The 23,979-nt window shown below is 42.4% G+C and overlaps 2 protein-coding genes across 17 annotated transcripts in view; one reads left to right on the top strand and one right to left on the bottom strand.

The window, feature by feature from the left end:
- UTP18 (UTP18 small subunit processome component) overlaps nucleotides 1-16,780 on the bottom strand; it is a 43,806-nt gene extending 27,026 nt beyond the window's left edge. For both annotated transcript variants that reach the window (XM_047705925.1, XM_047705924.1), the window contains exons 1-7: nucleotides 16,442-16,780; nucleotides 14,165-14,277; nucleotides 12,973-13,071; nucleotides 8,116-8,183; nucleotides 3,815-3,903; nucleotides 1,633-1,758; nucleotides 1,141-1,315 (exon numbers count right to left, since the gene is read on the bottom strand). In XM_047705925.1, the coding sequence (XP_047561881.1) occupies nucleotides 1,141-1,315; nucleotides 1,633-1,758; nucleotides 3,815-3,903; nucleotides 8,116-8,183; nucleotides 12,973-13,071; nucleotides 14,165-14,277; nucleotides 16,442-16,780 (1,009 nt within the window). The remainder of the gene's footprint in view (nucleotides 1-1,140; nucleotides 1,316-1,632; nucleotides 1,759-3,814; nucleotides 3,904-8,115; nucleotides 8,184-12,972; nucleotides 13,072-14,164; nucleotides 14,278-16,441) is intronic.
- Nucleotides 16,781-17,111: 331 nt separating this feature from the next.
- Nucleotides 17,112-23,979, top strand: part of MBTD1 (mbt domain containing 1) — a 70,611-nt gene continuing 63,743 nt past the window's right edge. For 6 of the 15 annotated variants that reach the window (XM_047705909.1, XM_047705908.1, XM_047705907.1 and 3 more), the window contains exon 1: nucleotides 17,265-17,539. In XM_047705909.1, the coding sequence (XP_047561865.1) occupies nucleotides 17,519-17,539 (21 nt within the window). In that variant the 5' untranslated portion in view covers nucleotides 17,265-17,518. The other 9 variants (XM_047705920.1, XM_047705919.1, XM_047705917.1 and 6 more) reach the window with 8 other exon arrangements.

The raw sequence follows: 23,979 nt of genomic DNA, 5'->3' as shown, positions 1-23,979 counted from the left end.
CTCCTTTTCATTAGTGGAATAATATGTGAAAACAGTTAACAACTACATACTGTTTTCTGCTTCAGTATGGGGAAACCGTTTCGGGCTCTTCGATTCAAAGTGAGGTCCACAGACCAGCAACACCAGCCTCACCCACGAACTTGTGAGAAATGCAGAATCCGGCCCCCTCAGACCTATAGAACCACATTCTGCACTTGAGCCAGATCTCCAGGGGGCTCCTGTGCACACTAATGTCTGAGAGGCCCTGCTGCAAAGCACACTTAAACTACGAATCCACTCGGAAAGGGTCACCGAAGTTGTGAGGAAACACAGGAAGCAGAAGACTGGAAACACTGATGATAAACCCCATAAATGTTTCTGCAGCTGAGCTTGTTCACTTTGAACCATTAGCAGAAAAAAGGCTGTACAGAGCTACCCCTGTCCTTTACAGCCCCAAACATATACCCAGTTTAACAGGGAGACTGCCAGGAAGCCACAGCGCTGTTATCACCACCTCCCAGGGCGTATAAGCGCTAACCCAGCCAACCCACTACAGGGCTTTGGTCCACAGAGAGTTCCTGAAGGTGTCACCGAATTTTGCGGTGATGCGGGGAAGGGCATGCAGGGGAAGAATGGGGAAGGCAGAAGAAGATAAATTTTCAAATAATAGAACATTTTCTTAAGCAGTCTTGAAAATACATCATGATCTCCAAAAGCAGTGCTTTATTTCCTTTAAACATAAACGAAAAATCTATTACAACAGACACCAGAAGGACAAGAGAGAATCCAAATCTCCAGAAGACTAGAGAGGGGAGATACTCTGAGGACTTGGGACTCGGGTCTTGGGCTAGCGCCCAGGCTCTTTCTGCGGCATCCACTGCCAATCTTACAGCCTTGCGTTTGCAACTGCTCTTCTGCTCAGGGAGATACAGATTCCCAAATTCCAGTTTTCCCAGAAGTGCTCAATAAAAAGTTCACTATTTTCATTCAAGTGTATCATCTCAACACAATGACATTTTCTGAATACTAAACTAAAGAGATTCTTATTTTTAAGAATCCTGTGGGGGAAAAGTGGTTGTAAACACTGTTAAATGAACTCAGCTGTGGGGCTGACAGACAGGGCAGAGGGGTGATGGGCGACATGTTCAATAGAAACCTTACCTCTCACTTGATGCACAGGAATTAGCTTTCCAGCCAGCATATCATAGACATAAAGAACCTTGCTATGGACGCTCGTGGCTAAAACCTCTTCTCCAGTAGCACTAAAACAGGCCTTAAATATTGGAAACTTCTCCAAATAGATACTCTGGATTTTAGGATTTGTTTTTCCATCAACCTATAAGGAGAGGAAAAACATTCCTTTTGGTTATTTCCATAGACTGTATCCTGTAAGTACTTCTCACCACAAGTTTCCATTTAAAAATGCACACCACAGGGTGCCTGGGTGGCTCAGTGGCTTGGGGCCTCTGCCTTCGGCTCAGGTCGTGATCCCAGGGTCCTGGAATCGAGCCCCGAATCAGGCTCTCTGCTCAGCAGGGAGCCTGCTTCCCCTCCTCTCTCTCTCTCTGCCTGCCTCTCTGCCTACTTGTGATCTCTGTCAAATAAATAAATAAATAAATTTAAATAAACAAATAAATAAATAAAAATGCACACCTGAAACAGCGACACGGCATTATCTCGCGCGGCAACCATCACGACCTGCGCGCAAGGATGGAACTGCACGGACGAGATCCGAGCCGTGGTAGGACGTTCCGCGTTAGCATGGAGACAATTCTTTAGCTGTGGAAAAAGACAGTGACCACTCTATCAATTCAAATGAGTTAACATTATTTTTTTTTTGAAGATTTTATTTATTTGACAGGAAGAGAGAGAGAGAGCACGTACAAGCAGGCAGAGCAGCAGGCAGAAGCAGAGGGAGAAGCAGATTCCCCATGGACCAGAGAGCCCAGATTCAGGGCTTGATCCCAGACCCCTGGAATCATGACCTGAGCCGAGGGCAGATGCATACCTGAGCCACCCAGGAGCCCCAACATTCTTTTCTTTAAAGCATGAAGAAAAGACATTTCAACATAGCTTATGCTGAGAAGGAAGTACACTGGTATGGTAACCACAAGACCACAGCTCTACTACCAACTAGCAAGTCATTTTACTAAATAATAATCCATTTTTACCATCTTTCTAACAAGGGGATGAAACAGTTATGGTCTTGGGGGACCAGGACAGTCATTTCCTCATGATTTACCATACAGATTAGGAGACTGACTTCAAGGATATTTTACTTAAAATTGCTACTCTAGCATTTTTGCATTCATGGCACAAAATAAAAGGCACTCTGTAATCGTCCCCATGGTTCTGTGGTTGGCATGGACAGCTATGTTCTCCTCTCAGAATACATGGTTCCTAGCTTAAAGCAATGATGACCTCATATATCATGCATTTAGGCTATTTTCAGTTATTTCCTAGTTTTTACAGGTTGCTCTCTCTCCATTAAAAACTCAATTATAGGGCACCTGGGTGGCACACTTGGTTAAGCAACTGCCTTCGGCTCAGGTCATGATCCTGGGGTCCCGGGATCGAGTCCCGCATTGGGCTCCCAGCTCCACAGGGAGTCCGCTTCTCCCTCTGACCTTCTCCCCTCTCAGGCTCTCTCTCACTGTCTCTCTCTCAAATAAATAAATAAAATTTAAAAAAAAAAAAAAAACAAAAACTCAGGGGCGCCTGGGTGGCTCAGTGGGTTAAGCCTCTGCCTTCAGCTCAGGTCATGATCTCAGGGTCCTGGGATCGAGCCCCACATCGGGCTCTCTGCTCAGCAGGGAGCCTGCTTCCCCCCACCCCTTCTCTGCCTGCCTCTCTGCCTACATGTGATCTCTGTCAAATAAATAAATAAAATCTTTAAAAAAAAAAAAACTCAAAGGAAAAAATAGATTCTTACGGTAACTGCGTTATCAGTGGATGTGAATTTACCCTACGAAGAGCTGACTGAACTGTCTTCATAAGGTGGGGGAAACACAATCACTCTGTCTCCTAGTAATCCGCCCTAAAAGGGTTCCCTCCCCCATCTAAAGGATGCTACCATTTTATAATGGAGAAAAATATCTATGTCAGAGATCTGTAACAGATATTTAACTGAAGCAATGGGCTGGGCAGGTACTTATTACCACAATGAACAAGTCAGATACAGTCTAACTAGTGCAGACCACTTTAGACAAGAGAGCCAGGAAGAACCTTCCTAAGTGTCCTCTGCGCAAAAGGGTACGGATGGGTTTGGCCATGAGCAGTGCTTGAAGGACAGACAGGCAGGAGCAAGAGCTAAAGTTCAGAGGCGAGAAAGGACTTGGTGTGCTCAAGAAACAAAAAGAAGGCCTGAGGGAACCTGGGTCAGAAACAAAGGAGAAACTTCTGGGACGAAGTTCAGATATACGCAGACGCCAGATTATGAAGAGCAGTGGAGACCGTGATAAAGAATTCAGAAGTTTTCAAAAAGCGATGAAAAGTGACATGACCTGATGTTTTAGAAGCCCCTCCTGGCTACTACTAGTGAAGAATAGGAAGAGGAGAGTGGAAGTGGAGACCAGTCACCAAGTGACTGCAGTGCACGAGCTAACAGAGAATGGCAGCATGAACCAGGCTAGTGCCCACGGAAAATCAGGGAAACGCAAAAGGAGAAATCAAACAATTGGTAAAAGATCCCTGGGAACATAATTTAATCTTCTTGATCATTTCTGCAGAAGAGTAATAAATGAGAGCAACATGTTTAATCCCACAGAGAACATAAACCCATACACTGGGTGTCAGAGGTAGTCAGCTGGAGGGGCCTAAATCGGCTGACTCTCACCTTTAAGATTCCTTTAGGAAGAGAAGTTGATGTAGATATGAAATTCCCAGTCCTTTGCAACAAATCATCTTCATCCTCTTCACTTTCATCTAAGTCAAACAAACCCACAAGGCTGAGTTTTAGAATCAATGAGATGGCCATTACCTCCCCAAACATCTCTGTATTTCAAACTTCGACTCCCCCCATTCCAGCCTCCAATCTCAATCACTTTATTTCAACTGCAATTGGTAAAAGTAAAACAAACTAAATTTGAAAGGGAGGGGAAAATGACAGAGTCCAGTATATATGGTTAAATACAAGCTTGACTCTGGAATGAAAGATACACATTCACAGACAATGACTAAAACAGGGTGAAAAAAATAAAAGTTGAAGTCAGTATTTAATTTGAAAAGAACAATTCATAATTATGGCAAAATTGGCAATAAGGTGGACAGCAGATCTGGCTTAACCCAAATGAACAAGGACTAGCACTTTTAGTTGACTGAGAGATCAAGATCAGCAAACTGTGTATCAGAGCTTCAAAGAGAGCTAACAGGGCTGCTTTTCTCCTGAGGATTCTAGTAAAGAGGGCCAAGAAGCTGAGCAACATTTTTAAAACACCCACACGGGGGACACCTGAGTGGCTCAGTGGTTAAGTGTCTGCCTTCAGCTCAGGTCATGATCCCAAAATCATGGGATCGGGCCCCAAACTGGGCTCCTTGCTCAGCAGGGAGCCACTCCCCCTGCTTGTACTCTCTCTCTGTCAAATAAATAAAATCTTTTAAAATTAACTAATTAATGAAATAAATAAAACACCCACAGGAAGAAGAGGGTAAAAGCCAACACTAAAAGCCCTCTAAGGTTTTTTTGTTTTTGTTTTTTAAAGATTTTATTTATTTGACAGAGAGAGATCACAAGTAGGCAGAGAGGCAGGCAGAGAGAGAGAGAGGAGGAAGCAGGCTCCCTGCAGAGCAGAGAGCCCGATGCGGGGCTCGATCCCAGGACCCTGGGATCATGACCTGAGCCAAAGGCAGAGGCTTTAACCCACTGAGCCACCCAGGCGCCCCCCCTCTAAGGTTCTTAAGGGGGTCTGGTAAACTATCAGGCTTCTAATTAGAGCCACAGAAGTCTACACCAAGGATTAAGGGTGAAATCAAAGAATTGTAAGAATTATAGGAAAATCCTCCACAAGGACACCTGGATGGCTCAGACAGCTAAGCGTCTGCCTTCTGGCTCAAGTCATGATCCCAGAGTCCCGGGATCAAGCCCCTGCCTCTCCTTCTCCCTCTGCTTGCCACTATGCCTACTTGTGCTCCCTCTCTCTGTCAAATAAATTTTTTAAAAAAAGAAAAAGAAAAAAAAATCCTCCATAAACTGAAACCCAGCTTTGAATCCTTACCACCTCTCACTCGAGTAAGATGCTGTGGGACTGCAGTGCCCCTTACCCAGCCACTACCTAGAAACAAATGTACAAATTCTCTGGAGAAAGATATCCTTGTCCTCTTATTAAGCAGCACTATTTTTTATTTACTGTGCTCAGCACTCAATGAAATATAACTAGGTTAATAATGACAAGGTAAGGTAACTTGATTAAAAACCTAAGGAATAACAGACAATTTCCACAGGAAATCTAAATAACTGTGTTTTTCAGACTTAAGCTTTTAAAGTATTATGTTTAATATTTTCAAGAATAATGAATATTCAGATACTGAACCAGAGAACTATACTATTAAAAAAAGAACCATATGTTAATTCTAGAACTGAAAACTACAGTAGTTAAAATTAAAATCCCAGTGGTGTTTTTAACAGCATATAAAAATTAGCTAGAGAGACAATTAGTAGTCTGGAAAATGGATCAGAAAAAACATCCAGCCTATAGTACAGAAAGCAAAAAGGATCGAAAATGCAGAAAAGAACACAAAATACATTTAAAGAATAAATAAAAACATTCAACGCACACCAATTGGTGTCCCAGGAGAAAAGGAAGACTGAACAGAAACAGTATTTGAAGACAATTAGAATTTCCAGAACTTAAAAAAGACATCACGCTAGATTCAAAAGCACTGTGAAGACCAAGCAGAATACAAAGCAAGCTAGAAGGATCCAAGGTTGGGGGGTGAGGGGGAGGAGATAAATGAACACAATAGCAATAATAAAAGAATCCATCATATTAAGGAATTACTGTTAATTTCCAAAGGCCTATGATGATAGTATTCTAATTATGTTTAAAGTGGGGAATATTTCCCTTTTAAAGATACTGTGCAAAATATTTACCAATAAAGATAACATGTAAAGCTAGGGTTTGGTCAGCACTGTGTCAATAAGAAGTACACCTTGAACAAGTCACTTTTATCTTTTTGAACCTCACTCCCTGGTCCTAGGTAGTAGACCAGGATATCCTGATGGTAGCTGACTGGCTAATAAGTAACCTAATCCATTTCCTTTTTCTCACGAATACAAAGACAAACTGCATTTCCTGGGAGTCCATGAAGTTAACGCGTGGCCTTGTGACTAAGCTCTGGCCAATAAAATCTAAGTCAAAAGTCCATGTACCACTCCCAGGACAGGCCAATAAAAGTCTCTTTTGGGTGAGCCACTCACTCTTCCCCTATAAGCCACCTGGAGGTCAACCTCTTGGGAAACTTTGAAAAACCCAGCATGAAGCTGTCAGAATCTCTTGGGTCCCTAAAGCACACCAACCCCTCCTCACCACAATTTTTACATGCATGAAAAAAATAATTTCTATTGGATTAATCTACTGGGACATGGAAGGTTTTCTGTTTCAACAGCCAACATAACCTTACCTATTAATTACATAAATCCAAATGTTCTATGAAGGGGCACCTGGGTAGCTCAGTTGGTTAAATGTCTACCTTCAGCTCAGGTCATGATCCCAGTGTCCTGATACAGAGCCCTGTGCTGGGCTCCCTGCTCAGCGGGGAATCTGCTACTCTCCCTCTGTCACCCCAACCCCTGCTCATGTTCTTTCTCAAACAAGTAAAATCTTTAAAAATAAATAAATAAAATAAAATGGCCTATGAATGCAGCATTCTAAAACGGGTAATAAAATTATACTTCATCGAGGAGGGCAAACTGGTAACTAAGGAGGTTAAAATCATATAATGCAAAAAAAGGTTAAAGGATCAGGGACGTTAAACTTGTTAAAAAACAAACCTGGAAAGATATTTCTTCAACAACAGAGTTTTACATGAAACAAGAAGTAAAATAAACTGTACACTGTTTTTATTTTTTTTTTTAAACTGTATACTTTTAAACGGTAGGACTACAGAGTGTAGGGAGGTAAATCTCGAAACTGGAAAAAAATTCTAACAATTAGTCCTTTAGAAACAGAGAAGAGGGAAAAACAGTCCAGTAAACAGCATTATTTGATGTGTTTAAGCAGAGGCTAAATTACCATCTAACAGATGCTGTAGAAAAAGATTCCTGCAGTGGATAAATTCAGGCTGTATCACTAAGATTCCTCCCACCTCTAAAAGCATCTGGCTGGAAACCAGAAGGTAAATTTTGACTTAGTAACAGATTGGGTTTTCTAACAGAATTGCAGAAAACAACTGGTTCTTTAAATGGGCTCCTTGTACTTGAATACCATGAGGCCTGGACTCAAAGGGCCGGGAAGAAGGGAGGGAAAGGTGGTAGTGATAATCAAACGGAGGCTCATCAGAAATCAAGGATGCTAAGAAGAGAGCTCCTGCATCGTGTGGGAGGATATACTGCAGACTCCCTAAAGGATTTCAAAAGTCAATTCCAAGTCTAAAATGTATAACTGCAAGCACACAAATCAGATCTTGGGAAGCTATCCACATTTATAATACCCAAACTGAAGGATCTAAAAAGGAGAGAAGAGTTACAGGACAAGCCAAACTTAAAATCTGGAGTTAAAGAATAGGTTTTTACAAAGTGATGATCATCTGGGCCCGACTGGACATGTGCTCCCGAGATATCCCATTTCCCAGTAGACAGCCGTACTAGCTGACAATAACTTCAGAAGGAGCACTGGGTGAAGAACCGTTACTTTTCTTTAACCCCATGTCATAATGCAACATAGCTCTATTGTGAACCAAACAACATAAAATTCATGCATTATTGCCCATACAACAGAGAACATACTACAAAATGAATCTTACATATTGTAAAAGAGCCTCCCTCAGAGAACTGGTAGACTCTGAAACCAAACATTTAAAGGCGGGGGGAGGGAGGGACATATTTGAAACATCAGGTTTTAACGAGCCTCATGAGAAAGCTCATAGAACAGAACAGGAACAGAGATTCGTTTACTAACTTAAACAGGTATCAGTACTCACCATCTGAAGATGTCTTCCGCTTACTAGTCCCTGCCCAGGCAGGTACTCCCCCCATGGCATGCTGGAATCTAAGCGAATATACAAAAATGAAATTTTGTGTTAACTAATAAATGTTCACCAAACTTCAAAGACTTAAAGGGTATAGATTAGCTCACCCTTGAGAGCATGTATACAATCTTGCCAAAGAAATTATCATCTTGGGGCGCCTGCATGGCTCAGTGGGTTAAGCCTCTGCCTTTGGCTCAGGTCATGGTCTCAGGGTCCTGGGATCGAGCCCCACATCGGGCTCTTTACTCAGCAGGGAGCCTGTTTCCCCCCTCTCTCTGTCTGCCTCTCTGCCTATTTGTGATCTCTGTCTGTCAAATAAATAAATAAAATCCTTAAAAAAAAATTATCAACTTTAACAGAAAGGCTACTCACAAAGAATAGTCCCAACTTGCCAATATGGGAAACTTTTGTGAACCTCTAACTGTATAAACTAGTCTTGGATACAGAACACCTGGATACATATTTGTTAATTATTTTTGTCTAGTTACAGGTCTACTTATTTGCTCATATCAACACATCTCAGATCTTGGAACTAAGTGAAGAACTCTATATGTAGTTATAAGCCAATGCTACAGTAACAGAATACATAGTAAAACACATCTGAAAGACTGGTAAGAATATGCAAAACACAATCACATATCCTTTGAATAAAATTGGAGCATTTCACTCTGGAAAAAGCTAGCTTTATGAGAAGCATATTCTGAAGTGCTGGTTTCTGGAAAAGTGCAGAGTCATTCTAATTGTTTATTACAGAAGTGCAGACAAAACCACCAAACTCAGCCCACTGGCCATAAACAACTAGAAAACAAGACAAAACATATAAAACTGTTTTCAAAAATTGGAAAAAAACATAAGATTGTGAGCCCTGAGAGAAAGGAAATAACAAGGTGAGTGCTGACATCCCAGGATTTCCCTGCCAAAGGCAATTTTTTGAGACCCTGGCACAGAACCAGTGAGAAAAAGTCAGACTTGAAAGAGGCTGAGAGAACTGGAATTTGAGGGGCACTGAACAACAGAAGAAAAAAAGAAACAGCTCCAGGTGCCTGGGTGGTTCAACTGGTGTGTGACTGACGCTTGATTTCAGCTCAGGTCTTGATCTCACGCTTTTGAGTTCAAGCCCCAAATTGGGGCTCCATGCTGAGTTATAGAGCCTACTTAAAAATAAGAAAAAAATTTTTAAAAATTTTAAAAAGGATTCGCCATATTAAAATATAAATGAAAGAAAAAAGAGTAAATTTTTTTGAAAAAGCAGGCACTTAGGAGGCTCAGTCGGTTAAGCATCCAACTCTTCATCTCTCAGCTCAGCTCTTGATCTCAGGGTCGTGAGTTCAAGCCCTCACATTGGGCTCCATGCAGGGCACAGAACTACAAAAAGCTCCAAAAATCTGCACTGATATCCACAGATATTTTTGCTGAATACTAAGCTGTACATTCACAGGATGAAACTCCATGAGACCAGGCAAAGAACTAGCAGGGAGCTGTAAGTTGCATAACAGCAGAGTTCAGACACTTGAGTTTCAACCAGTCATGGGAAGGTCCTTACTAAAAACGCAGGGCATTCAGAAGAAATGGCAAAAGAGTCTATCTTAGACATGGGGCTAAACCAGCCTAGAGCAAATGCTACTCTACAACAAAACTAAAAACAAATCCTGAAAGGATCAAACTAATCTCCAAGCCAATCTACTGCTTGCCTAGACGAAGTCACTAAAAGTACTCACTCATTCAACATTCACTCATTAAACACTCATTAAAAGCCAAAATCAAAATCCAGACACTGATCAATTTACCACTCACACTGCCCAAAATCCAATCAAAATTTCTAAACATGCAGGAAAGCAGAAAAATATGAACCACAACCAGAACAAAAATCAGTCAACAGAAAGACACAGAAATGACAGACATGAAAGAATTAGCATATAAGGACTCTGAGTTCAGAGCCAATACAAATGAAAAAATGCTCAACATCACTCATTATCAGGAAAAACAAGTAAAAACCATGATGAGATACCATGTCACACCCATCAGATGGCTAAAATTAACAACACAGGAAACAACAGACATTGACTAGGATGAGGAGAAAGGGAAACCCTCTGACACTGTTAGTGGGAATGCAAACTGGTGCAGCCACTCTGGAAAACAGTATGGAGGTTCCCCAAAAAGTTAAAAATAGAGCTACCCTATGATCAAGCAATTGCACCACTACTACCCAAAGGATACAAAAATACAGATTTGAAGGGGTACATGCACACTGACGTTTACAGCAACATTATCAACAATAGCCAAACAATAGCCAAAGAAGGTGTGCTGTATATAGACATATACAAGAAATATTACTCAGCCATCAAAGAATGAAATCTTACCATGTGCAAGAACGTGGAGGTAGAACGCATTACGCTAAGTGAAATCAGTAGAGAAAAACAAATTCCGTATCATTTCACTCATACGTGGAATTTAGGAAATAAGAGAGATGAATTTACAGGATGGGGGACAAAAAGAAAGAAAGAAACAAACCGTAAGAGATTCTTACCTATAGGAAACAAACTAAGGGTTGATGGAGGGAGACTGGTGGGGGATGCTCTAGATGGGTGATGGGCATTAAGGAGGGCACTTGTTTTGTTTTGTTTTTTTTTTAATTTTTTATTTTTTCAGCATAACAGTATTCATTATTTTTGCACCACACCCAGTGCTCCATGCAATCCGAAGAAGGGCACTTGTTTTGATGAGCGCTGAGTGTTATACATAAGTGATGAATCACTAAATTTTATTTCCGAAACTATTATCACACTGTGTATTAAATAACTAGAATTTAAATAAAGGTTTAGAAGAAAAATAAATGAGGTTAGGTTAAAGTACCAAGTTTTCAAATACTCAATGTTCAAATACTTAAATATTCTTGAAAGTTAAAACCAGTTACTTAATCACTATAATGTAAAATTAAATTTTTAAAATTTCTATTTTTTTTTAAAGATTTTATTTATTTGACAGAGAGAGAAAGATCACAAGGAGGCAGAGAGGCAGGCAGAGAGAGAGAGGAGGAAGCAGGCTCCCTGCTGAGCAGAGATCCCGATGCGAGGCTCAATCCCAGGACCCTGAGATCATGACCTGAGCCGAACGCAGAGGCTTTAACCCACTGAGCCACCCAGGCACCCCAAAATTTCTATTTTGGATGGGAACTAAAATGTAGGACACTAAGCAAAATAAGTCAGTCAGAGAAAGACAAATACCATATGAATTCACTCATGTGGAATTTTTTTTTTTAAGATTTTATTTATTTATTTGACAGATAGAGATAGCAAGTAGGCAGAGAGGCAGGCAGAGAGAGAGGAGGAAGCAGGCTCCCTGCTGAGCAGAGATCCCGATGCGAGGCTCGATCCCAGGACCCTGGGATCATGACCTGAGCTGAAGGCAGAGGCTTTAACCCACTGAGCCACCCAGGCGCCCCCATGTGGAATTTAATAACTAAAACAAATGAACACTGGGGAAGGGAAGGAAAAATAAAGTATGTTAAAAACAGAAAGGGAAGGGCGCCTGCATGGCTCAGTTGGTTGAGTGACTGACTCTTGGTTTTGGCTTAGGTCATGATCGATCGATCAATCCTGGGATCGAGCCCCTCGTCAGACTCTGCACTCAGCACAGATTCTACTCGGGATTCTCTCTCCCTCTGCCTCTCCTCTCCCCCATTTGAGCTCTAAAATAAATAAATAAAATCTTAAGGGGAAAAAAAAAAACAGAGGAAGGCAAACCATATGAAACTCTCAAATATAGAAAACAAACTGAGGGTTGCTGGAGAGGTGGTGGTCGGGGAATGGGGTAAATGGTGTAAATGGGGTAAATGATGTACATTAAGGAGAGCACTCGCAATGAGCACTGGGTGTTGTGTGCAAGTGATGAACCACTAAACTCTACCCCTGAAACTAATGCTACACTACATGTTTACTAACTTGAATTTAAATAAAATATTTAAAGAAAAAATATTTTTGAAGATCGGTAAGTCTGAATTGGAAGAATCACAATGAAATCATCATTTTATTTTATTTATTTTACTTACCTTTTTTAAAGAGAGAAAGGCTTTAAGAGTTTATTCATCTGTTAATTGAAGAGAGAGAGAGAAAGGAGTGGGTGGCCTGAGAGGGAGAAGCAGGCTCCCTGCTGAGCCTGGTGCCCAATGCAGGGCTCAATCCCAGGACCTGAGATGACCTGAGCCTAACTCAGAAGCTCAACCAACTGAGCCACCTGGGCGCCCCATGAAGCCATTATTTTAAAATATACATACATTTCCCAGCTCTGCTTAACTAAAAGAACCTAAAAGTAATGGAAAAGAGATGGTTTACCACATACAAACAAACAAGTAAGCAATACCATCGCTGATTATATGTGGGTGGTAGAATTGCAAGATTTTCCAAAAAAAAATTTTTTTAAAGATTTTATTTACTTATTTGACAGAAAGAGAAACAGCAAGAAAGGGAACATAAGCAGGGGTTGTGGGAGAGGGAGAAGCAGGCTTCCGGCTGAGCAGAGAGCCCAATGCGGGGCTCAATCCCAGAACCCTGGGATCATGACCTGAGCCAAAGGCAGACGCTTAACGACGGAGCGACCCAGGCACCCCCCCCAAAAACTCTTTTGTACTTGTATTCCCTCTCCCTCCAAAATACTAAAACTTAAACCATTTCTTCCAGTAGCAATGCTCTTACTACTTCAAAATGGAAACTCACTACCCAAGGAACTGTTCTAGCCAAAGACTCAGTGAATCCAAATAAACCACTCATTGTAAGTTAAAGCTTGGTAAATCACAAGGAAAAGGACACTTACTCTTCCTTAAGTCTCTTTTGAAGCTTGTCTTTTGAAAGTTTACTTTCACTGGCATTTTTCATCATATCTTTCCGGAACCGATTGCTCATCATGTCAACCCTATTAAAAACAGAACAACGGTATGCTTTAAATGACCTTCAAAGATTTGTCGTCACTAGTTGTTGCCTTTAAAAATTTGAGAACACATTTAACCAAATATAGGTCAAGATCTGTGAAGTGCACAATATCAAATACACATTAATTTTTGAAAAAAGATAAACACGTAATAGAGAATGCTCTGAAAAAATACCAATGACTAATAACAAAAATCACACAAAGAAGTTATTTCCCGCCCATTAAACTGACGAAGTCTAAAAAAAAGATAAGCATTGTTTTTAAGAATGGAGTGAAATGGACACCTTTCAATGGGAAGGTAAACTGGGAGAACCTCCTGGTCAGTCTGGCAGTTTTTATCAAGACTCTGACACTTGCTCATGCCCTTTGATTAAGTAATTCTACCTCAGAAAATCCTTCTTACAGAAGCAATTAGAAAGGAGAAAAAGGTTTATGCAGAAAAACATTTGTCTCAACATCAACTTATCCAAGGGAAAAATAGGAAAACCCATCTGACAATACCTACATAAATTGTAGCTAATTCATGTAATAGACTATAATACGTTTAAAATCATTTATAAACGTTTTTATTCTTAAGTGGGGATAAACACTTGCAAGACAATACATTTTCATCTCTTAAAACCACAGTATTGAGTGTGTTAGCTTTTTTCCTAGCCTTTTCTCAGTTTCAGACATTGTGCTAAGAGCTCCATATACATTATTTCACTTAATCTCAAGAGCCTTCTGATATTACTATTATTATCTCTGTCCGAAAGAGAAAAGGCAGGTTTCAAACTTGCCCTTGATCACTTAGGAACCGGCCACATTAAAAGACAAACTCAAATGTGACACCAAACACTATGCTTTCTTTGCCATTCAATACAGCACACAAGAGAAGAGGGCAGGAGAGAAGAATGCCAACACCTAACAGCGGTTCTCCCTCGATGTGAGTTTATGAATGACCTTTTCCTTTCTCTGCTTTACAGTATTTTTAGAATCTTCACGTAATCATATATTTGTAAAGAGAACTTCTTTAAAACTTACAAAATATTATTTTAAATATCCAGAGGGAATCTGGAAGAAAAAATAGGCAACTTACATTTCATCATCTTCATCTTCTTCATCCACCCAAACTGGCTTCTTTTGAAACCGAAAATTATCTTTTGCTTCATTCTCCACTTCCGAGTCACCTGAGTCTTCCTGCACTTGAACCTAGAGAAGACAGATGCCCTCAAGCACTGAGTTTTTCAGCAGACGCACACACCTTACAGTTGGAATGCTTCTTTAAGCCCTCTGATGGAGTAATAGGACAGAATGTTAACCATGGCAAATGGATGAAGGACCTCAATGTGAGAAAGGAATCCATCAAAATCCTTGAGGAGAACACAGGCAGCAACCTCTTCGACCTCAGCCGCAGCAACATCTTCCTAGGAACATCGCCAAAACCATGGCAAATGCTGGAAGCAGAACAGAAAATGCGGAGAGAATGGCACCGTATGCTGGATAGGCAGGTAGGATGAACAGTCAAGGAGTGAAAGCTGACACGCTGAAAAGAAAGGACCAAGTAAGATAAGAAAAACAAAAGATAAGTTGACAAAAGAGGAAAATGAGCTGGAAAAATCCCGGAACTACAGAAATCATGGGACCAGACGCAGACTAACATCAAAAATTATGTGACTGAATACTATAACTAACTGGCATTTCATTATTCTTAGACATACTGCTTCTCCATTGTTCATAACCATTCCTGACCCCCTACCTTAAGAAAATTTACCCTAGACTATTAAATCTAAATCTACACCACAGAAAACTCCCAGAAGTTAAGCTCGAGCTTTCCCAAAAACCGCTAATAGACATGTCCAAATATTTTCTCGCTCTTCTGTTACCAGCCTATGATCCTTCAAAGCCCGATAAATCCCACCTCACAAAGACTATTCCTTTGTTCTTGACTATAAAAAGTCCCAAAGGCCAGCAGTTTTCCAATAACAGTTCTCTATCTGCCAAAGAGATTTCTGCAGATTCCCTCATAAGCACCCAAAGGCAATACTGACAATCAAATGACACTGGCCACTTGTGAGGTGGGTATTCATTCACCAAACAGTATTCTTGGTGAGGCTTTGCTTGGCCACGCCATGTAGAATTTCACTGGCCTCTACACACACTCGTCTTCCTTTCCCTAATGTTTTTTTTTTTCTCTTCAGCATTATGTCTCTGACATATTTGCATTTTACTTTATCTTCTTTTTGCGCCACTAGTAAACCTGGTCTAAAACAGCAAGGGACTTTTGTGTTTTTGTCCATTGCTGTGCCTCCTCCATTGCCTAGAACAAGGCCTGGAACTCTCTATCTTGGAAGAAACATCAGGTGTAGCATAAAAGAGATGATTAAATGTGGCTCCTAAAAAGTGACTTAAAATGTGCAAGCGGTGGGGCGCCTGGGTGGCTCAGTGGGTTAAAGCCTCTGCCTTCGGCTCAGGTCATGATCCCAGGGTCCTGGGATCCAGCCCCAATCGGGCTCTCTGCTCAGCCAGGAGCCTGCTTCCCCCTCTCTCTTTGCCTGCCTCTCTTGTCTACTTGTGATCTCTCACTGTCAAATAAATAAATAAAATCTCTTTTAAAAAATGTGCAAAGGGGGCGCCTGGGTGGCTCAGTGGGTTAAGCCGCTGCGTTCAGCTCAGGTCATGATCTCAGGGTCCTGGGATCGAGTCCCGCATCGGGCTCTCTGCTCAACAGGGAGCCTGCTTCCCTTCCACTCTCTCTGCCTGCCTCTCTGCCTACTTGTGATCTCTCTGTCAAATAAATAAATAAAAATCTTTAAAAAATAAAAAATAAAAAAATGTGCAAAGGAGGTAAAAAGGGATAATAATAAAAAGCAAGCAGGGTTTTCATTGCTCGAAAAAATATGTGGACCACAACAAACGAACAGTGATCTGGCGAACAGACAAATGCACGATCATTCTCAGAAACTGGCGAGTCCATCACTTGGGAAGCTGTTAAAAACGCACATTCTGATTCCGTAACTCCTGAATCCCGACAAGGTACTGAGGCAGCGAATCGAATGGCCACAAAGAAAGAAACACAGGGTTTCGATCTGAGCCGCGAAAAAATGCTCACGACTGCCCTGCGCCACACATACGTGTAGAGCGCCTGCTGGATACCCGGCGCAGGGGCTCCCTCCACCCCGGGGGCGGGGAAAAGCAAGGTCTCCGCCCAGTGGAGACTTCCAGTCTGGCCCCCTTCGGCGCCCGCGTTTTCGGGCGCCCGCGGACCAGAGCGCTCCCGGCGCCGCAGGTCGCCCAGGCTCCGCCCCCGGAGGCTCACCGCCCACCGTGCGCCCAGCCTGAGCGCGCCCAGCCCGCGCGCCGCGGCCTCCCTCACCCGCGAGCCCTGCAGACGCCGTAGCAACGCGTCCTCGTTGTCCTCGACGTCGCCGAACACCAGCTCCTCCAGGCACCGTTCCACGGCCGGTTTGTCTTCCTCCAGCGTCAGGCGGTTCCGCTGCCGGAGCCGCCTTTCCTCCTCCGCCGCGACTGCGATCGCAGCGGCCGCTGCGCTCGGCCGGGCCGGCGGTTTCCGCTGGGATGAAGGAGCAGCCTTTCGGGGCGGCCCGCCCGGCCCTGCTCCGGCTCTCCGGCCCGGCTTCGTTCGGCTCTTCCGGCCCAGACTCACTCCGGGTCTCCGGTCCGGTTTCGTTCGGCTTCTACGTTCCGGCGGCATCGTTGGGTTGGAGAAGAAACGCAGGCGCTCACGTGGAACCTCGCTGCGCGTGCGCCGAGGCGGTTCGTTGTCCGCGGCCGCTGAGGCCCTGTGGGGTCGGAAGGAGCCTGCGCGGCCTGTTAGCACGTGACCAACACTCTCTCCCTACGTAACGCCCACTCCCCTCAGCAACCCCTCCCCGTAGGGGAGTTCCTCCGGGAGGACCGATCTTCCGGGTGGAGGGGGAAGCGGCGTGACTGGAGTGGAAAATTTTTTCCAACACAACTTCGCAGCTGCAACTGATTGAAGGGAGCACAAGAAAGCGAGAGTATAAGCTGGGATGACTGAATGAAACTTCTGCTCTTCTTCCTGACTTTTTAACCACTCGACTTAACACGAGCCGCGGTTGCCTTTTCCACCCCCTCGTTTTGGTACGGCCCTTGGAGTACGGAGCCTGCAGAGGGTCCCACGCTGGAGGAGAGAGAGAGGAGGGTATGTAGGGAAGTGGGCCAATCGGGGCGCGGGTCACGGCGCAGGCGCGCTGGGGAGGGAGGGCTATGCTAATGTTGTTGATATCCTGGGGCCACCCGAGTTAAAGGGGGGAAATCCGGGGGCTGCCGCAGCCGCCGCCGGTCTGGGCACAGCGGGGGCCCCCCCCCTGTAGTCGCCGTAGTCCCAGGGAGAGGCGCCTGCCCCCAGCTCGGGGAGGGGGCGCCGCGGGCCCGGGGAGCACGGACAACCCCTACCCATGAGGCCCTGATGGAAAACACAAAGGATCTGGTGAGAGCTGAGCGCGGCAGCCGCTTTGTGTGCCAGGTGGGGGGGACGCCTGCAGCTCCCCGACCCCAGCAACCCCTGCAGCTCCCTGACCCCCGCTCCCAGGCCTGCTTCTCCATCCCACGCCCCCTCAACCTCTAGAGTCCCCCTCCCCCTACCGGCCGTTAAACGATTCGGGGGGGGTCCCCTCCCCCCACCCCCTCAGCCCCGGACTTGGCGGGGGTTCTCTCTACTCCCTCCACTCTTTGGGAGAAAAAATTTAGAAGAAAGTTTTTCTCTGCGTCCCGCCCCCCCCTCCCCCTTCAGCTCTGGTTGGTGGGGAGGGGAGAGGGAGGCTGGATTGGAGACTTTTCCTTTTTTAGCCGTCCAAGGTGGGAGAGTGGAGTCCTCCCTTGCCCCAGAGGGGCCTAGTTTGGGTGCTTTGCGGGGGAAGGTGCCTATCGGCTCCGGGGCGAGTGCCGCGAGGCATTTTGCACGTGGAGGTGGAAATATTGAAAGGGGGCGGGGTGGGCACGTGTGGGAGAGAGAGGTGGGAGTGGTGTTTGGGCAGCAGCCACCTGGGCCGCTTATTTAAAAGAGGTCTAGGTCGGTGGGCTTTCGGGACCGTTGCGTTCTCTTTTGTGAAATGAGAATCCTAACATTTCAGAGTCGGAAGAGACATTAGAGGTCACCCAAAGCAGCCGTCCCCTCTGCAGCCTCTCTGACAAGTGGTAGGTAGTCTGGTCTCTGCTTAAACCTTTACCAACACTGAACGCTCTCTGCTGCCCCGGAAAGCCCGTTCCTTTTGAATTGTTGTTTGCCTACCCTTATTAGACCCTCTAGTCTCATTCATGTCCTTGTTAAGTTGCTCCCTTTTTTACTTCTCAAATTTTCTCTCACATCCTCCTCACCCACCCACCGCTCATTGGCCTATATTTTGTGTGCCAGGAAAGAACAGCAGGGAAGTGGAGGAAGGAGGGTTTGAGTGAGAGTGAGGGCCAGCTGAAAACTTTGCTGGGTCATTTTCAAATGCGCTGGCTTGTATCCCTGAGAATGGTTGATATTTTTCTACCGGAAGCTTGGGAATTACAGTCTGGGATTTCATGGCTGTTTTCTCTCACTAGAGCATCTGTCCGAAGGCAAAAAAAAAAAAAAAAAATATTAGCAGCAACTCTGTATTACTCTCTCAAAGTGCATTTGTTTGTGCCTAAATTTTCCCTAAAGCTGTCTAAAATTGTCTTTGGGAGGTAGTACTGCGGCTGTTAGAAGCATCTCTTCGTACAGAGGTAGCCAGTACTGCGCCCCTCCCCCTTCCTTTTGACCTGTGTCTTCCTTTTAAACTGGACTTACTTCTCAAGTCCCTCCTTCACAGCACTTTCATTTCTTTTTTATTACTTACTTCTGTGGTTCTTTGATGAGATTTGAATTTTTTGTAGCGCTTTTATTTGCGTACAGTTTGCAATAGTTTTCATGTTCTTTACATTAGTATAGGCCATTTATCACTCAGTCGTTGAGATGGTTCCCTTTCTGCTGTTGTCAGTTAAGGTTTTTCTAATGTTCTTCATTTGGTGAGCTGTGCTGCCTCCAAAAGTAGTTTTGTTGGCATAAAATCTTCAGGGCATTTGTTTTTTCTCTTCCTAATATAGTGAAGTGGAGTCAAGCTGTAACAGATAAGATGTAGAAGTAATGATTTGGTCTAAAAGCCAGAGAATAAATTTCCTCTTAAAGCTACCAGTCCCCTGTTTAAAATACTGAAACATTTTTCTCTTTCCCCGGTCATGACTTGAGACTCTTGTTCTGCTCTACCATGCTTACTTAGACTTTATTTTTTTGTTTGTTTACCTCAACACCAGTGAGTGTTTAGAAAGAAAATAGCTGTTTTTGGGGGGGGGGGGGTTGGGGTGTTTTGTTTGTTTGTTTGTTTGTTTTTTTGCACCATCTCTTTCTCTGAATAACAAGTAACTTCTATTTATATAGAACCTCATCTTAAGGCTTCTGGCTGCCTTGCAAATTACAGCAAAACTGTCTTGAATAAGTATTTGTTCATAAGTATCTTATGTTGGGCCGTGTTTTTCAACAATCCAGTTTTTAATTTTATAGAGTTTGATGTCAGTTTCATCTTAATCTAATGACTAGAATTTAACATGGAAATGAATACTAGGTATACAAAAAAAAAACTGATAGAGCTGTGTAATTCTGTCTTTAAAGTTCTAATTACCATGGAATTCCAAGTTATTTTCCTGCTCACTTTAAACATGAACTGTCATGACTTAAGCTGACTGACTTTGGAGACATTTGCATTCTGATCATACTAGACAGGAACAACTGGTTTTATTTTTAAAGAAGACACTGTTGTATTTTTTGTGACTGGTTATATGTTGTCCTGGTTAGAGTCTAAACCTTCTTACACAGATGCTTCTAGGCCCTCAAATTGTTGAAAATATAATAGTCAAAAGAGGGTAGAGCTGTAGGTTACAAGTGAAAACAACATATTAATGTCATAAATACAAAACCACTAGATTACTGAAAGCCAGGAGTGCTCAGTGGTTTGAGTGACCACATTCTAAAATTAGTTGTCACTATTTTTTGGTTGCTCTTTCTCAGTTTTCATCTTTAAAATGTTTGCTGAATAAGATGTATCATTTTAATGATACAGTAAGAGGTACTGGCAGACTAGGATAGTGTTCCAGTTCTGCCACTGACTAGCTTCACAGTACTTGTCAGATGAAATCCTGGGCCTCATTTTCTCATCCTCATAGTTGAAGGGCTGGTCTAGAACCAGCATTGTCCGATAGAAGTTTGTATGGTGATAGGAATGTCTTAGGTGTGTGTTATCCAGTATGGCAGCCACTAGCTAGCTACATATGGCTGTTGGACACTTAAACGGCAGTTAGTACAGCTGAAAGACCCGGGTTTTCCTTTTGATTTAATTGGTGTAAATTTAAATAGCCATAGGTCTGCCGTGTTGGACATGGCAGATATACAAGAGCGTTTTCCAAACTTAACTACTCATTAAAACCACCTCTTGGGGCTCTTGTAACCATACAAAACCTCTCTCGGTGATTATCATTCAGTAGGTCTATAGTGGGGCCTATAGATGCATGCCTGACGAAGTTTTTATCAGATTGCTTAGGGAGGAACTCCAGTTCTCACTTCAGTATTGATGACTTAAAATGTAACGTAGTAGAAATAAGCTGTGGACAAAGTTGGCAAACTGGCCAGGCTCTCGATCTGCCACCTCCTGACCTCTGATCTTAAGCAAATTTCGTAACCTCTTCAGGCGTCATCTTTCTCACCTAATTCTGGATTGAGCTTCAATTCCCAGGGTTTCTGTAAGCCGATCAGATGTGATGACCAACATATAAGAAATTGTGAGCTGCTGTAAAGTATTAAGATGTCTTCTCAAAATCCCTTTTTCTTTTCCCTTTTTCACTACTAACCTAATACTACTACTTATGGAATAGGTCCCATACAGTAAATCACTTAATTTAGTAATTTCTTTTTTTTTTTTTATATTTTTATGTATTAATTTGTCACAGAGAGATACCACAAGTAGGCAGAGAGGCAGGCGGAGAGAGGGGGCCAGAAACAGGCTGCCTGCTGAGCAGAGAGCCCGATGTCGGGCTCACTCCCAGGACCGAGATCATGACCCGAGCCTGAGGCAGAGGCTTAATCCCTGAGCCACCCAGGTGCCCCTAATTTAGTAATTTCTTGTTCCCCCCAATTATTTGGCTATAGTTTGTAGTCTGTGTCGAGGACATGTATAGTAAATCTAACACTTTGTTGTATTTCTATTGCTTAGCATAATGATTTGTCTATATTGCTCAATATATATTGGATGATATAGCCCATTGCTTTACTTTTAATTTTCAAAACTTTAGTTAGTTGGTTGCAGATTATTTTAGACACCAAATGACCTCCTTCTGTACACATAATGTGTTTAACCCTATTTTTAATTTTTTCATTATTAACACCCCATGGTTATTATTATCCAGTGAAAATGTATCTTTTACACGACCAGCTCCAAATATATTTTCAAAAAGATAAACACCAGAGACACCTGGATGGCTCAGTGGGTTAAGCCTCTGCCTTCGGCTCAGGTCATGATCTCAGGGTCCTGGGATCCAGCCCCACATTGGGCTCTCTGCTCAGCGGGGAGCCTGCTTCCCCCTCTCTCTCTCTGCCTGCCTCTCTGCCTTCTCTCTCTCTCTGACAAATAAATAAATAAAATCTTAAAAAAAAAAAGATAGGGACGCCTGGGTGGCTCAGTTGGTTGGACGACTGCCTTCGGCTCAGGTCATGATCCTGGAGTCCCGGGATCGAGTCCCGCATCGGGCTCCCGGCTACTCGGGGAGTCTGCTTCTCTCTCTCTGACCTTCTCCTCGCTCATGCTCTCTCTCACTGTCTCTCTCTCAAATAAATAAATAAAATCTTTAAAAAAAAAAAAAAAGATAAACACCAAGAGAATATCATCACCTTAGGTCAGTGTTTTTAGGTTATATCAAATCTGTTTAACTTATTTTTTGCTGTGTTCACATACTAACAAATGAACTCATTTGATTGCTGAGACTGCATTTGCACTGCAGCCCCAGCTTTAGTATGAATTCTATTATTTGTGTTAGAGAAGATAGCTAATGATGATCTTAAAGTCCCTCTCGGCTACTGCTTTTCAGACTTAATTTTGATGTGGTCATCTTTTTTTAATTAGCTTTTAGGTTCATAATTAAGGATTCATAGCTTTTTTCTGAAAAACTGAAAGCCCATTTATGTGAGTTATTTTATCAGACATTCCTGTTGTGGTATGTGATGTTTTCCTTATTTAGAAGAGAGGGAAACTGATACCCAAGTAATTGTTACATCCAAAGTCATAAGTGATAGAACCAGAACTTGAACCCAGACAGAAATGTGTATTTCTCGTATATCCAAGAAAACTTCCCTTTTGCTCACTGTTGCTTTAAGCTGTAGAATACTGTTGTGTAGAATATTGTCCTCTCCTGTCATTCCCTGGTTACTTTTCAGTTTCTTTAAGGGAGTTATTTAGTATGTTACTGTTTTCGGTTTTCTCTTGATTGTATTGTTGGCATGAATTTATTCTTTCACATTGGTTTTGTGGAAAACAAAAACCCAGTAATCCCAAAACCTCACCATTTATCATTCTCCTATTAGTAAGCTGGGAAAGAAGGAAAGCATTTCTCTTAAGGCCTATGAATTGTATCACCATGCCAGAATGCTTTTCATCCTGATGGTAAAATAACGAAAACCAGCAAGAGCTAAATAGCTCTCTAGCTCGTACTGAGTCCAGCTGTCATAGATCCCTTAATTTCTTAGTTTTAACTTTGTGAGTTCACACATACAACCTTCACAAATTCAAGGATTTAGGACACTTCATGACTAAATCCTGGGAAATTATGTGGGCTACTGAACCCTATTGGTTTGGATAATGGAGGGTTGATTAACTTAATGATGAGTTTATTCATGTTGAAATTATGCTCTTATTACTTTGTTGTATATTGTGCTTGCATTTAGAATCTCAAATATTTTCTGTAAAATTTTTCCTAGAAAAGTTTTACCTTTCAACTCCTTTGTAGATTTTATAGGGTGGAAGATTCATCAGGGTGATAATTACAGTAGGGAAATGAAATTTAACTGTGATCTGTGACGCTTCCTTACATTTTGTCACTATGAAAACCTTTTTATTTTTTCACTATAGAAGTATTACACATTTGCTGTTTAAAAAAAGAAAATGAAAACCATAGAAAAGTTAAAATCATCCTCTTATTCCATTGTCAGCCTGTTAATAGCTTAGCTGTTCCTTCTAGGATCTTCCTAAATGCATATGTGAACATAGATATATTAGTCTGTGCGTATATAGCATACGTTGTTTCTTTTAATAAAAAGTGAGTCATGCCATTTCTATTTTGCGATTTATTTTTTGCCCTCAGTATCTTGGCTGTTACTACTCATTCCCCTACTGGTGGTTAGATGGCCTCCAGCTTCTCACTATTACGTTATTGCTCAAGAAACATCTTTCCATATAGATTTTTGTGTCCTGTGAGTATTTCTGAAGGGCAGGCTTGAAAAAGTGGAATTACATGGTCAAAAGGCATACTCCTTTTTTTTTTTTTTTTTAAAGATTTCACAAACAATGTCAGATTGCATTCCAAAAAGATGGCATAACTTTTCCTTCCTATCAATATCTAGGCTATTTCACAGTTATATTTGATCATACATACATATCATACATGATATGCCAGGTATCATCAATCCGTCCATCTTTATCAGCTTAATGAATTTTAAGAAGGTAATTTATGCTTTGTAGAAATTGACCTTTATTTTTATAAGAATAATGAATGTACTTGATAGTACAATGTTAAACAATGGTAAAAGTGCCCCCAAGCAGGATCCTTTACAGCAGTCTCTTTCTCTTCCCTATACAGCCCTCATAAAACAAGTACTTATAATTC

The sequence above is a fragment of the Lutra lutra genome, chromosome 16, assembly GCF_902655055.1.
Source record: "Lutra lutra chromosome 16, mLutLut1.2, whole genome shotgun sequence".
Classification (NCBI taxonomy): Eukaryota; Metazoa; Chordata; class Mammalia; order Carnivora; family Mustelidae; genus Lutra; species Lutra lutra.
The sequence above is the reverse complement of the archived record's forward strand: the minus strand, read 5'-3'. Positions and strand labels throughout refer to the sequence as shown.